The 16,606-nt window shown below is 25.6% G+C and overlaps 1 protein-coding gene across 1 annotated transcript in view; it reads right to left on the bottom strand.

Moving 5' to 3' along the window:
* Nucleotides 1-16,606, bottom strand: part of LOC129984439 (vacuolar protein sorting-associated protein 52 homolog) — a 39,378-nt gene that overhangs the window by 11,761 nt on the left and 11,011 nt on the right. Inside the window, exons 3-12 of the mRNA XM_056094321.1 lie at nt 15,813-15,900; nt 14,262-14,314; nt 11,069-11,144; nt 9,442-9,509; nt 7,533-7,646; nt 4,666-4,727; nt 3,468-3,618; nt 2,404-2,637; nt 1,475-1,576; nt 217-321 (exon numbers count right to left, since the gene is read on the bottom strand). Of these exons, the coding sequence (XP_055950296.1) occupies nt 217-321; nt 1,475-1,576; nt 2,404-2,637; nt 3,468-3,618; nt 4,666-4,727; nt 7,533-7,646; nt 9,442-9,509; nt 11,069-11,144; nt 14,262-14,314; nt 15,813-15,900 (1,053 nt within the window). The remainder of the gene's footprint in view (nt 1-216; nt 322-1,474; nt 1,577-2,403; nt 2,638-3,467; nt 3,619-4,665; nt 4,728-7,532; nt 7,647-9,441; nt 9,510-11,068; nt 11,145-14,261; nt 14,315-15,812; nt 15,901-16,606) is intronic.

The raw sequence follows: 16,606 nt of genomic DNA on the forward strand, positions 1-16,606 counted from the left end.
TTATAGTAATTGAAATTAACAAATGAAAAAAATCATATTTAATATGTTATTATAGCAATGTTTTATGAGTTATTTTTAACATCTCAGTTAAGTTAAAGTTGTCTTATAAAGAAATGGAACACTTATATATATCAAATTTGTTAGTAAAAAGAAAAAAAAATTCAGGATATACATATCTTAAAAATAATTATGTGATTAAGAAAATCGCTGACTTACTTTTGTTTCATTTTTCTGAGCTGAATGTGGGACAATGATTTGGCTTTCTAGTTCAGTTGTCAAAACATTTCCTCTGTTTCCAACCGTAAATACAGTAGAACGATTCTTCAAAGATGGTTTAGAAGAAAATATACTTAAAAAAAGTTAAAGACATTTTATTTATTGATTTACTTATATAAATTGTAAGAAGGGAAAAAAAATCATTCAAGTTTCCACAACCCTCAACGCGATATTAAAAGTTTCAATTTTGAAAATATGGAGTACAATATGACAATTTAACAGAAGGAAACATCAAATACAACTGAACAGAGTTTGTGACTTTTATATATACAGGGAGTCCACTTTAATTGTAGCCTAATATCTAAGCTTTGAACTCTGCAATTAGGAAGACAACTGATCATGAAAAGAAAAGGATCTCAATAAACTGTTTAGCTATTTAACAAATTTTTCTGCAAAACACTTTACCAATTGAATTTTTGGTATTTTCTGCCTCATAAACTTCTCATGCATTTTTATTGAAAGAAAATAAGTACTGTTTCACACAGTCTAGTTACTAAAGTTCGAAAAAGTTATTTGTTGTCATATCACCCACATAAATGAATGGATTTCTAAAAATGTGCCCATATAGGAAAGTAATTCCAATATAATAATTATTTTAAAACGTAATATTTCATCTCCTTATCATCTCATAGCTTGAATAATCCGGCCCAAAATGAAATTATTTTCAGTTTCTGAATAAGATAAGTGAACAATAATTTTATAATTTCTGACTTCTTAAGTCTAATAATCTTTACATCAATTGAAATTATATTTGGGAAATATCTGCTTTACCATACACAGCAGGATTTACACTATTAAATTTGATAAAAACCATTCTTTAGGACAAAATTTTGTTTCCTGATTGATTTTTTTTTCCAAATTCCCAATAATTTTAGATGCCTGTTCATCAATAAAAATTACATTACCAGGAAAATAAGTTTCAAAATTCTGTTACAAATTGTAATGAAGCATTTTTTTCAGTTAAACTTAAGATTATGCAATGGTCTAATTCTATAAAAAAAATGGCTCGAGAAACATTCAATTTTTCTTTTTTAGAATTGCAATTTAAATTTTCCGATTCTTGCTCCATTTGACAAGTTAAGATTTGGAAAAAAAGTCTAGTTAACTACAATACCATAGTAAGTCTCTAACAGGCAAAATTTGAGAAAATGAAAACAAATACAGATGACAGACATTTCTGAATAAATATAGAATTAACTTTGTAAGCATAGAAAAACACAAGGACTTTTCTGGAAAGGATATTTCTTTTAGCTGTGTCTTCCACTCCCATCAAATCATCTCTATCGGCAACTTCTTCAAACTAAAAATGGAAAATTAAAGGTTATTAGTTGCACATTTTACAGCGAAACGCTCTTATTTGTAAGAACAAAAATCGATAACTGATTAGTTTTTCAAAATTTTTATTATTTTGCATTATTTTTCTATGATATACAAATAAATAAAAACATATACACTTTAATAAAGGTAACAAAATTAAATTATAAAAATTTGAAATGAGGAACTTAAGTGACCACTTGTTAAAAGACAGGAAGTCACAAATACCTAAATCTATAATTATAAAATGTAAATATTTATGGCACATGAAAAAAATTGCAATGAATGTTTCAAATGATGAGGGTAAAAGAAATTACCCATTAAAATCTGCATTAAAGTTAATCCTTTAATTTAATTACTTATATTACATTCTAACCTGGTGACCTTTAATACCAATGAAATCTATTTATCTCACTCAAAAGTAACACATAAATTTGGAATGAGCAACTATATTTTTTTTTCTTTCACAAACCCCTTAAATTAGAATGCAAAGCTTATGTAGTATCATAAAGTTGAGAAAAACTGAGAGAGAAGCATCGAAATACAAAAGTTTATTTTAAATATTTCCAAGAAAACAATCTGTAATAATATAAAAATAAAACAATGTATATATTTTTTTCCATAATTTGATTTCAATATCAGTAACATTGCTTTTGAACGTGGATGGTTAAGAAGCAATATGCTGTTCTTTAGTTAATGATCTAACCATAAATTTTTATAATCTAAATGACTGCATTTAACAGTATACTTTTTGAATAAGCGTATACAGTGACAATGAAATTTATGTTATAAGAAAGGACACTATGTATTTACCTGTAATTTCATCAACCGACTTGTGTACATCTTGAAATATGAGAACAAAATCTTACTCATGGTGTCGAGGTATTCTTCCCTCACTTCTCGAGCAATATCCCTCTCATGAGTCATTAGAAACTGATAGAAGAATTTGTATTTGAGCAATGCATTTTGTGGAACTTGATAATTAGTCATGGGTTTTCGAAAGGTGTAAATTTTCTGGAGCAAATATTCTCGTATTTTAGATATAGCCTGTAAAAAATGATAATAATAATAATAATTTTTATGTAAGAAAATGTTAACAAACTATGTATTTTCTTAAGTCAAAATCAAAGAAATAACAGTTAAGCACAAAATCTTTCTATGAAATAATTGCTGAAAACAGAAATGTGATGTTATTATTATTACATATATCTGTTCATGCAGTTCTTTTTTTATAGCTGAATAGATGGCACAAAAAGTCTGCAACTATAAGAAGTGAATCAGAACTCTTCACAGAAATATCTTTAATGATTAAAAAAGGCAAAAAACAAATAGTTTCTTTTATGAAACCAAACATCATTTATTTTCTAAGGGAGTTGTTATGTACATAATTTTCTAAATGCCATAACTATTCAGCATCTCACTTCAGTAACAATAGTTCAACACTTGGTCAGAAAATTTCAAAGTATAGCTTCACACTCTTCTAATATTATTCCTCTGGATTTCTTCATTGGGTTAGTTCATGAATAACCTTTCCACAAGATTTTATGAAGCTGAAACATTGAAAACTATTCCTACAGAAACTGCATTGATTGCTCCAGATAAAATGTTGAACAATACATAATAAGACCATCATCTTGATATTCTCCGATATACAAGCAGTGAAGCTGCTGAAATTTCCTAAGGCACCAAGTATGATTACTAAACTAATAGTAATATTTAAAATTTACAAAAATAAAAATGTGTCTCGATATAAAAATTTTATGTCAATATATTTTTGCAATTAAGCAAAGGGTTTGCATTAATCTAAGGTATCATATAGAAAAATTCAAAAGTTAAATAATACTGTGTAGAAAATGCATACAGAAATTCAAACATACCTTTGTTTTTAACTTTTCAAGAACATCTTTCACATCTTGGCAGCACTTAGCATCTTTGAAAGACTGCTCTTTGACAAATGCTATTTTATGATCCAGAATTTGAAGGTCTTCTAAAAATTCCTTATCTGTAACTGCACATTCTAAGATATGCCTGAAGGAAAAAAGATGGTAATTTGTAATTTTTCATACAAGAATAAATAAAAATTATTATAATTTTAAAACTATCAAATTCAAAAACAAAATTAAAATATAAAACGAAAGAAAAAAATGGAATGCCTTACAAAAAAAATTTTTTTTGGACAATTATATCATTGTGGAACTTCCTTTATGTATGTTTATTGGTTTTTACAAACTAGTTAGTATTCCTGGTATTGATTAAAATGTAAATTTTTTCAAGCCATTTATTGATTAAAAAAATTAACTGCCCAATTAACTATGAAAATAACTTTATTACATATATGCTTTTGTATTTATGAGTAAGTTCTGAAGTACAATATCAAAAAAAAAAAAAAAAACATTTATCACAAATTAAATCAGCAATAACTTCAATGAAAGAATATAAAGATATGTTCAATATATTAGACAAAACACCATTGCACTTGTAATAGTTCAAAATAAAAAAATACTTTTTCAAAATTATATAACACATAAACTACTCCTATCATTTGCAACTAAGTTAAAATAAGAAAAGGGCAGCAACACTGAAAGTCAGCTTATTCTATAAAATCTATTTAAAGTAGTAGTAAATTTGGAGGATAAATAAATGACATGATTTAAAATATTTGAAATACATTCTTTTCAATATGAAATAGCATTTTATACATGAATAATCTTTTCTACTTATGAAAAAAAAAGTTTACAATTCATAAAAAAACATTGTTATTTAATTAATTATTGCACATCCTTTCCTAAAACCCTTTAGTATTTGTCAATAATATGCAAAGAAAGTCTCTTGAATAGATCTATGCATAATAATAACAAATGATCAAAATTAGAAATTCAAATATTTGTTCTTAAAATTCAATCGTCATGAAACAATGAAACTTAGTTTATAAAATATTGTTAAATGTCATGGTCATAAATGAAAAAATTAAATTTGTATAACTGAAATTAGAAAGATGATAATATAAATGTTTATAGAAATATGTTAAAACATTTTTTAAATACTTCAAACATCAAAATAAAAAAGGCCACTTACTGAATTAAACTTTCTTGAACAATCATATCATCAACAAACTGACTTAATTCCCCTCTAATAGCCTAAAGTGAAAATTTAAAATTTGTGAATGCATGAAGCACACTCAAATGCTAGCAAAATTGTTTTGGTGGGGTTTCAGCAAAATAACTAGTGACATCCTCATTACATTTACTACTAAAGATGAATGCAGTTACATTTTTTAAAAAGTCAGGAAAATTAATATGGAGTATACCATCTTAGATAAAGGGTATATTTAATTAATCTATAATTTTAAACAGAAATACTTTCTGAAATATTCCTTGGATGTGGCTAAAAATATAAACAATGAAAAAAAGTACAAACAGAAATTGATTAGCATCACTTATACTCTTTTTCAAAATGTCTTCTACACAAATCAGAACTAATCAATAATTCCATGATCAGAAAAAAAAAAATTACAATTAAAAAATTCAATCACTGAATCAAAATAAGAAATATTATTCAATTTTATCATAATTACATAAACTTTTAGCCTACCAACTACAGTAAAAAAATCACCTGCCTATTGTCTTAATGTTTAACCCATAAGATGCAGAAAAAAAAATGGAAAGTTGGCATTTATTATCATTTTTTTCTTCTTTATTGCATAAAAGAAAAATGTTTTGGTAGTATCATTTTAAAAAAAAGAGCCTGAATGAATTTTGTAAATCGGTTTGAATGTCGGCAATCAGTTTTATACACATCAACACATATAAACAAAATACTGCCCTTTCCTCTTGCAAGAATTTTTGAGAAAATTTTGAAGTAAGGGAAAACACAAGCGAAATGTGTATATATATTGAATCCAAAAATTATTTTCTTGTGCTTAATATTATTTTTAAATTATAGAGCCTTTTGTTAAATGTATGGGGAATTTTTAAAAAATGCAAAATAAATTTTAAAATGCTAAAAGAAAATACTAGCAATAATGTCCTTCCCAAGTCATCCATATAAATAGTAAAAGATCCATATTCTTAAAATTTGAAAATAAACTAAAAAAAAATTTTTTTAAGAAAATATTAGAAATAACATCCAGTACTTCATAATTCAACAAAAAGATTTATCAGAAGTGGAAAAAAAAATTATTGCAAAATACTTATTTAATTACAATAAATTATATCAAAATTATAAGAATGAGTCAATATTTTACATCCAGTTTAAAATACTTTTGAATATTAGTACCCCAAATTCATGCTTTTATAAAAATGTAGTGTGACAGACTTGACATTCAAAGGTAGAAAAGGAAGGGGAAAAAAAGTTTATGCGATTTCCTTTAAAATAAAAGGGACCTATTTAAAATCATAACAATTAAAGCATTTAGGTCTTAATTAAGCAGCCTTTTTCCACACAATGCAAACAAAAATTTTGGTGGAATATATTATATATTTATATAAATATGCAGTAAATTAGATATGATGGTTAATCAATCTTTTCTATTGCAGCTCCAAATGTTAATTTAACCAATTTTACGGTGCTTAAATTGTTTTAGCTAATGCTAAAACCTAGCCTCAATTGCAACTTGATCTAAAAACATTGAATCATAATGTCATCAAATTATCAATGCAATACCAAAAATAATGAAAAAAAAAATGGGATAAAAGAGTAAATTCTTTTAGATAAGTGTACAGAATAGAAAAGTAAAGCATTTAATAAACTAGTTACTAGATACAAAACAGCCAACACAATTTGAATCAAAATCTATCACAATCTAGATGCATAAGTTATTCTTCAAAATTGTAGGAGATTCTTGAAAAGCATTGACATCTGAAGTTTCGATCCCTCAGAAATTTAAATATAAATCTTTCCCAACCTGATGCATGCATAGAAACATGGATTTAAATTATGGATTTTTATTGGTTGACAACGATGTTTCATTCTGCTTCTAAAAAATACCAGCAAACTGTCATTTTCAATAAATTTACCAATTTATAAAAAAAATTCTATTTCAGAATAAATTTCTCTGACTTTTCCCGATCTCCCAGATGATTCCCAGGTTTCCGGCTGACCATCCTGAACTTCACTAAGATGATAAAAAAAAATGTTCAATTAAAAAAAAAATATAGAAACATAAAATACCCCCCAACCCCAGTAACTATTGCATAGTTTTCATTAACATTAAAGCTAAGTTCCTTAAAATGTAATTTCTTCCTGTAAGTTCCTCATGAAAATCTAATTCAAGCACTTTCAGTCCACATTTGAAATATTTTATTTACATTACAGTTAGCTGTATTAAGAAGAAGAAAAAATATTACATTGCCGCTTCATAAACATTTTAATTTCTTAACAGAAAAAAAGTTTAAGAACATAAATAAACAAATCTGGAGTAAAAAAAAAAACAACATATAAAATTTTATTAACTGTGCAAACAAAATTTTCTGTTTCTTTTTAGAAATTTTCAGTTACTAACCCTTTCAACTCTTCAGTTTTCTCATTAATAATTTTTTGCAACTCATTAGATTTTTTTAGCAGTGAAAAGTCTCTGGTTTGCTCAGTTTATTAAGTAAGTGCATTAACATTACATAACATTACAACAATTTGCTTTTCAAAAAGAGATTTCTTTTTCCTAAAAGAGACTGACGAATCTGATTCTGTCTTTTCTTTATGTCATTGACTGTAATTTCTTTAGCTCTTTGTTCCTCCAAAACACCTATTTTTGAAATCAAACTTTAAATAATAATAAAAAATTTGCAAGAAAAAAGTGCAAACTAATAAAATAAATGGAAATAATTTGAAAATTTCTAAGATATAAGATTTTACAATAAAATCAATTATCTTTAGAACCTAAAAAAGAAAATATTTTTTAAAGATGCACAAATACCTCAGTTAAGTCCATAAAATAATAAGCTAACCTGCCGATTTTTCAGACGTATATTCATAGACACAGACTGCTGCTGAAGTGTTAATATTTCATTGCTTATGCTTCCAAGGTCTGACTGGAATAATTTCAACATCTGTTCCATTCTCTACAAGAAATGTGGTTATAAATTTTAACAGAATATGAAATACAAAATGTGAATACAATATCTTCAGTTAACATCATTTTCTTCAGTACTTAAATTTTTGACATATTCTGCAATTACATCAGAAGCAAAGAAGTTATTATATTAAAAATACTTAAATTCTGAAATAATATAAAACAAAGAGAAAAAAAAAATCCCTGCTCAATTTCGGAATCTAAAAGCTGATGATGGTAAAACATAATGGCTTTTTTAAAATAATGCATTTAGAAATGATCCATAGATTTTGAGATCCTGGTCATAAATATGCAGTGAATGTCTTGTAAATATAAAAGTATATTTTTTTGCTTGATGAATATTATTTTTCAACACAGAAGAAAAATCAGGATACTGATTCCATGATCATTCCCATCAGAGAAAATTATATTTACAGAAAAAACAGGTTCTTTAATAAAAATAAAAAAGTTCTTTAATAAAAATAAAAAGCCATTACATAAAAAATACTTATTCTACCTTATCCCATTATATTTAATTCAATACTGCTAATTATTATTCATGGCTTATTAACTTATATATAAAGTTTCAAAATAGTACACTATCATGAAATTTTTTTTAAAAATATGGTTGTGTGGCAAATTTTTTGATATCAAAAGATAAAAATAATATATTTTTTAAAAAATTAATTTTTAAAAGAAGTTTTCTAAATTAAATAAGTCAAGTAAAAATGTAAAGTTTTGGCATTTAAATCAGCAGCAGATCATAATCATATAGATATATATATATATATAAGTAGAAGAAATGTCTTATTAAGTGTTATAATAGAGATTACATGTTAAAATTCATAACCAGATCAGCTTTCAAGGACATTTATAGTGAAATGAGTTTGGATGTCATTAATTTGACATCCAGTTATGCTAGATTTCCTTTGAGTTATAACTCAATCTGTTCCCCATCAGTTCTGTGACAATATAAAACTAAACATATTTTTGTTAATTTGGAAATATCAAATCAGATATCTCATTTTAAGATTTGTTATTACTAGAAATTAATTTTCTTTAATTGTAATAAATAGTTAGGCCATTAATCAAACTTTGAACTTTCTTTGTGAAAAGATAATCTTTTGCCAGAAAAAATATTAAACTATCACTTCTACTTACTGACATTTAATTTGAGAAACTTGCTTTCCAAAATAGTTATACATTTAAAGCAAAAAGAAGAAGAAAAAAAACATATTCTGAAATATTATTGCTTGAAAGAGCATGACATTAAGTCACAGTTTTCTCCTTCGATTAATTTCTCAATATACCAATTCTATATAAATTATTTTTATTGTATTTTATTGAATGGAATGGGCATGCCATCTTTAATTCATTGAAAAAACTCAATAGCTCTCAAGTGTCAAATATCGACACACAGTTTCAGTTCATTAAAATGTTGAATTATTCTTTATGCAGCAATTAACTTACCATTACCTCTGAATGAAGAATTAGTTAAATTTATCCACCATTTGTTCAGACAGTGCATTCATTTCTCATATTTTAAAATTTTACTTTTTAAGCTGATATTAAATTCAGTACTTTATTGTAAATTGAAATGTATATTTTTAGCATATTCATGTATTAATAACAATCATAAGGCCAAATTAGATGGAAATAAAATCTACATTTATACATATGACATAACATAAATCATCATTCAGAAGAAAATATTTTATTTCAAAATAATTTAATGGCATAAGAATATCTATAACCAAAATTTTCATAATCATATGACAGATAAAATATTAAAAATATATTTTTACTTCTAAAATTTCATCACATGCCGTTATTTGATTGTGAAGACTTGCAATATTTTGACTTTCTTGTATATCTGAGTGCAATTAAGAAAAGTAAAATACTATTAACAATGCTTATTTATAATAAATGTTTACTAAAAAATTAACTAAGCTTAGCAAAAAAAAAACAAAAAAAAAAAAAACTTTTCCTTTTTTTTTTTTTTAACAAATTACACAAAAAGAGATTGAAAAAAGTAAAAATATGAAAAAGAATTTTAAGAAAAAATATTTCAGTTAAATAATAAGAGGTGATGAAATTAAAGTAAGATATTTGAAGTGTGTGTGTGTGTGTGCATAATGATATTTTAAAACTTAATTTAATCCTAATTAATTTTCTAAATTTTTAGCCTAATTCAGCCCATGTCAAAGTCATTCTAAAATATTCTCTTATTTCCTGATCCTATTCCACTTTTTCTGTTTTCATCTCTTTTATATGCTAATGTTACAGGGAATGAATAATTACTAGTACATTCTTTTATTAAATCTGCATCTAACAAATTTTTAATCTGCTTATTTATTTCAATCTCATCAGTAGCAGAGGTTCTATAAGACCTTTGTGAAACTAGTAAATCAGATGTTAAATTTATTCTAGGGGGTTCCTTGATCTCTAAAGTGATAGTATAATTCCTGACCTTTATTTGCCATTTCTGCTCCTGAGCTAACAAACATGATTTTTGATTAACCTGAGTTATGTGATCTAAGCAGAAGCTCACTTAAGAATCAATCCACTTCTTGGAGCCAACAAATGCTTGTGGTTTATCCCCAATTTCTACCAAAGCCTCTTCAATTTCAGTATGAGTTAGCACACTTCAGTCTGTATATCCTTGGTATTTAAACCATGAAACGATTGTCATGAAACAGGAACGATAGGCACATCCCCAATCATTATCATTAACATGATCTTGCATGTAATGATGGTAATTATATTTACCATAAACAATGGTATATTTACCATCAACCACTTCAGAGGGATTCAGACCCTTAAAATGTAAGCATATAATTTTCTAATCAGAAGGCAGATTCGTTGACAGTGAAGAGACCTTGCATTTTTAAATTCGCTTTAATCCATCCCTAAAGGGCACAATTTATTTACAAGAAGGCACAAACAAAACACATCCACTCCTAGCAACAGATTAGGCAAGAAGAAGCAAGAAATTAACTATCCCTAATTTTATATAACAGAAGATTTCTGACACGTGTCGATTTGATTGGAATTTCTCACATGTGTCGACCTTGACAAGAAAAACAGAGGGATCCTTTAGAAGAATCTGTTTACATCAGCGATTCTCTCTCTATCCTTTCACTCGGCACGTGAAAACTGCTGACGCAATTATTTTTACAAAACTTCAGTTGAATTAATTAAATAGAAAAAGTGGAATGGGATCAGGAAATAAGAGAATATTTTAGAATGACTTTGACATGGGCTGAATTAGGCTACAAATTTAGAAAGTTAATTAGGATTAAATTAAGTTTTAAAATATCATTACACATATATATATAAGAAGGTTAATATTACAGAATTCTGAGACTTAAGAACATAAATACTTAAGTTATAGCAGAAAAACAGAATGCAGAAACATTTGGAAAAAGATACAATCTTGAATGGAAGCATTTTCGACCTCTTTTAACTCTTTTTCTATTTGTCTAGAATATTGCCTCAAATCCATGCCCTAAAGACAAAAAATAAATATAAAATATGATTTCAAAAAATTATTCAGGAAATAAAACTTTTGATAAAGCCATGAATATATAAACTTGCATGGCTTTATCAGAAAATTATTAATTATCAAATATTCTTGAAGAGAAATACTTTCATGATTGCCTTGCTTTTTGATCCAGAAAGAAAAAAAAAATGAAATCTGAAAAAATTTAGCATTTATAATATTCTACAAAATTCTTATCTAATTTTTTTTAATTATGTCTTTTGAATGGTTTGTATTTCACAAGATCTAAAATGTAAATGAACTAATAATAGATCTTAATATAATTTTAGAAAAATATTCAGAATTACCAAAAAAGAATTTAATTTTCCTACAATTAAAATCGAATTTTAAAAAAATGAAATTAAATAGTTAATAAATTAAATTTTATTTAAATAGATAGGATCTCTTAAACAGAAAGGTCAACTGTCATGTTATTTATGCTGCTTGAACTTATATTTTTACAAAATTGTTTAATTTAATTTCTTTAAGGTTTGGTTTGGTTTTAGTTAGCCCATTAGCAAAGCAGACCATATATTGAATTAAATTAATTTAAACAAGAGCATTTTATTTGCCTACAGGTGAACTTTTTGGAAATCTTGCTACCTGATAATATCTTGGAAGATGTTTGAAATCTCCAAGCAAATTCATATGAATAATGTATATCTATACCCTTTAAAAACCATTTCAGTTTTGCATCTAAGTATCAAATTATCAAGTAGGTAACTACTAAAATCCCAGCAACAATAAAAATCCCAAAATTTTGTCTGTGGTCTCTGGAAAATTCCTTAACAATTATGGTTATAATCCTGCTTGTTCTCCCTTCCCTTTTTCTCCAGCTCTACAGAGAGAAAAAATTGGCGATTGACAATTATATCAACATTCTTCGCCAATTAGCAGAATTTTGAAGGGAAAATAAATCACAAAAGATAATTACATTCTCCTTATTTTTCGAAGACATTTCAAGGACCCAATGGAAAATCTTACACTTTTCTGGGTCCTTACACATGATTGCAACAAAATAAAATTCATCAATAAGGAGTCTGTAAAGTTTATAAAAATCCTATATAAGATTAATGGATAATAAAAATGTAAGTAAATGTAAAATGGATCAAGGAAATACAAGGAAAGGAAGTAATATTAAAAGTAAAATAATTAATGTAATCATTTTAAATAAAAAATAATTAAAAAATACTATTAATAATAACACAACTAAATTCAATATATTTAGCAATGCAAAACACAGTACATAATAATAATAAAAAATAATAATTTAAGCTGCATCTATTAAATTACTAGTTGCTTTTGGTGACCAGCTGGTTCACTGTGATTAACAGTTGCTAAAATTTCAATTAAAATTTTTATGAAACTTCGTCTTTGAATAGTTCCTTTAGCAAAACCATTGTTTTATGTATCTTTCTGTCTGTAAGATCCTGTAAAATTTTAACTTTAAACTGAAGTGGAAGTGATTAAACTTCAATTAATTGAAAAAAAATTTCTGCTAAAATTAAACATTAAAAAAAATATAAATACAATGGATTTTTTTTTTTTTTTTGTAATTTATGCAAAATTTTAAAGAATCATTCAACAAAAATTTCTCCTATTCATCATAAAAAAAATCTATATTTAGTTTCATTTTCAAAAGGATTTAACAGATATAATTAATAACTTATTTTGTTTTAGTCAAAAAATGTACTTCAGAAAAAAAATTATGAAATTTAAATTTTATACTGTTTTTTGACCCAAAACATCCTATTCAGTGAAATATTCTTGACACTCCAACTTTTAAATAAAAAAGGTTTCTACTTTTTGTGAGCAAATTTGATCAAGTTATGAAGTTTTGAATATCATTATTTTAATATAATCAACAATGTTATAATTTTAGTTTAATCAGCCATAAGGAAAATCTGAGCTTTGATTTGTACATCTTCTTTGAGAGGGTCAATGAAGTGGTCTAAAATCATGCATTTTTTATAAGTTGGTAATATTCGATTTTTATGATGCACTCATCTTAAGTCACAATGGAGTGGACCTTTCTTTTGATATATAAGTAATTATCTCAAGGATATTTTATTAAGAATCATAGAATGGAGAATAAAAAATATGAAATTCAAAATTCATTCATTAGAACATTTATTGACTTAAATTGGATAAAATAATATGTTTTACTTCACTTAGACCATTATAGATAGACAGTATAGATTACCCATTTGATGATTACCCTTAATACAAATTGTTTAAAAATTAAATGTTAGGATTCAATTAAAGCGTACATTTTGTGTGTGTGTGTGTTAAAAGATCACAGCACAATTTTTCTAGCACATTTTTTTTTTTTTTTTTTTTTAAGGAAATAACATGTTCTTGTTTATTTCATTTCATATGGATACATGCTGAAAGTTATACTTTCTCATACTTAGTCTGCATATCTTAAACCTTTAATTTGAACTTTTGTCAAATGATGGTAACATGTTGATAAATGCTAATTTTTACATGCATGAGTAAAGTGTTTGTGCTGGTTAAATTTCATTTTTATATTTATGAGAAATAAAATTGTAAAAAAAATTGTGTGTGAATTTTAGAATTATGAAAAAATTCTTTTTATACTGTAATTTTTGGGAAAGTATACTGAAATTTTGCTTAATGTTTAACTAATTAAGTAACTATAATTTCCAAAAATGTTGTTGCAAGATACATATTTTTGCTCTCCAAAGTTTGCACATGTGCCAAGTTTGACAGCTTTTTATCAAATGGTCTGGCCTGTAGAGCACCAACAAATACACATAAACATACATTCTTCTTTAGTATAAGTAAAGATGCACTATGGTATTGCTAAGATCATGAAAATCTTCTTCTGCAGCTTCTTCAAAAAGCTTATTCTTCAAAATTGAATAAATCTGCAATCAGAAAATTGAAAAGAACAGGGAACAAACTAAATAGATGGCTGATCATTATTTGAAGCAAATTCTTGAATACTTCATGAAATACAGCAGATATATGTGTTTTTAAAGAAAAATTTCAATATTATAGAAGTACAAATTTTAAAATATGTGTACAATATTTATCTTAAATACAGAAAAATAAACTTACAGATTTAAGAGCTTCTTTAATAAAATCATCCTCCAAATTTTCTTGAATATGAACTTAAAAAAATTATTAAAGAACAAATATAAGAAAACTAATGCACAAAAACTATTAAGTATATGCACAAAACAAAGAAAAATTTTAAACAAGAATAGTTTTGATTCATTAATTACATCATTAAACAATCAAACTTGATTGTTAAACAATGATTATAAATTAAATAAAAATGAAATATCAATTAAGTGTCATTATCATTTTTAATCGTCCTGCTTTACAAAATTTTACTTTTGAAAAAATCAATTCATTCTAAAATATTTTGTTTAAATATAGCCAAATAAAATCAATCTAAATATACACATAAAGCTAATATTATGGATATATATTGGATTTCAGAAAAATTGCTTCATTTCATACAGGATATTTCCTAATTGGATGATACAATAGGCAAGAAAACAAAGAATATAGCTTTCAAGCATCCCTTCTAAATTCTGAACTTTGATCCTAAACCCCAAACAAACCCTGTTTGATCACTCATTAGATCACTTGGACTCCAAATGGCTTTCAGTAGAATTATGCAACATCTTACGAGTTTAAAACTCTTAAGATGACCTTAAAGCCAAATGAATCTCATATGCATTCTTCACTTGGTTGCAAATATCTGTTACATTAAAAATTCCTGACTACAATAATTAAATTATTATGTACTGAGCATGTTTAGAGAAATACAAAACACAATGTTACTTATCCCATTGCTTCAGTAGTATTCAACAATATATTGCCTTTAAATGTTTTATATAAAATGTTTCAATTTATATATAACACCTATTATACAAATTTTAAATTTCTACCACAGGAAACTAAACATATCCTTAAAATCACGCTCCCACTTTCAATTAGGCACTTATAATTACAATTAATGTTTAAATTTCTGAACACAATTTTTTATTATAAATTGAAGTGAAAGTACTAAGAATAATAGGTATATTATGATAAAAGAAAGATTTCTGCTCATGCTGTACAAACTTCCACTAATTTTCTGAGGCAACTTAATAATATTTTAGATTTAATATCTAAATACAATAAACAAACAAAAAAGCATGAGCATTTTTTTATATCAAAGCTTGCTTAACAGTTTTAAGGAAACAATTTAGTAGAAAATAAGTTGATAAAATGATGATTTCTGGAAATGATTATCTGAGGAAACATTTTCCAAAATAAATGTAAACAATACTTTATGATGGAAAAAAACTTCCTTTAAATCTTTTTTTTGAGATATTATAAAGCTCTTTAAATAATTGACATTCAACAGTTTTTTAAAATTTTTAACTATTTTTATACGTTTAAATATTAAAACAGAGTTTCAAATATAAGAAATATGACAGATTCATACTTTTTTTTTCCTACTAAATTTTTTTTTTTTAAAAAGCAATTATTTTACTGGCAACTAAATCTAAAATTCTGTTTCATGCTTTGATTATTCCTCATACTATTGGCACTTTTTATAAAAATGCAAATTGCTTATCTATTCAATAATAAAAACTGTAAATTATAATATACCATCAACTTCCTCAAAATTGGATTCATCATTTCCATAGGAGTCTCCATCATATAATAAAGATTCTGCAAATGTCTTCGCTTGAGGGAGCTGTAATGAATAATGAGTATGAGGAAAATAAATATTATAAGCAAAATCTGTTCATATATATATACCTTACTCCATCTGAAAGAAAGCACATAAATTAATGCCATTTTTTTTTTTAAATAAAGACAGGCAGTATACATGTCATGAAATTGTAAAAAATTTTAATAATTGAATAATTTTTGAACAAGAGAATGTCACACCTACTGTAAGTTTCAAAAGAATCTTAATAAGATAAGATCAGAGTAGGAAAATATATAAAAGGAGGTAAATCCCTATCAGCAACTATCAATAGAAATATTCTTCCCATAAAGTTCCTTATTCTATATTTTGTTGTTTAATTAATTATACAAGATGTTTCAAAATGAATATTGAGATTTTAAGAACATTATATAGTAATTAATTTTTACTTACATTAATTAATTATAAGTAAATTAGAAGAAAAACAGCAAATGAGTAAAAATTAATATTAAGAGATACTAATTTCTAATAAAAAACTAAATAATGGAAAAAAATTCAATGAAAAAAATCCAACCAAATGAGCATCATTTGTTACACAGTTTATCCGACTTTTTCTGTACGTTCACCATCAAGGCAGGGATAATTGATATAATATTGCCTCTGATCCTGTTTCTCTGTCTCATTAGATCAGCTTAATAGAAACACTAATAAATAATCCTTTATAAAATCTAAATTTTTTTAGGGTTGCAAA

The sequence above is a fragment of the Argiope bruennichi genome, chromosome 9, assembly GCF_947563725.1.
Source record: "Argiope bruennichi chromosome 9, qqArgBrue1.1, whole genome shotgun sequence".
NCBI lineage: Eukaryota > Metazoa > Arthropoda > Arachnida > Araneae > Araneidae > Argiope > Argiope bruennichi.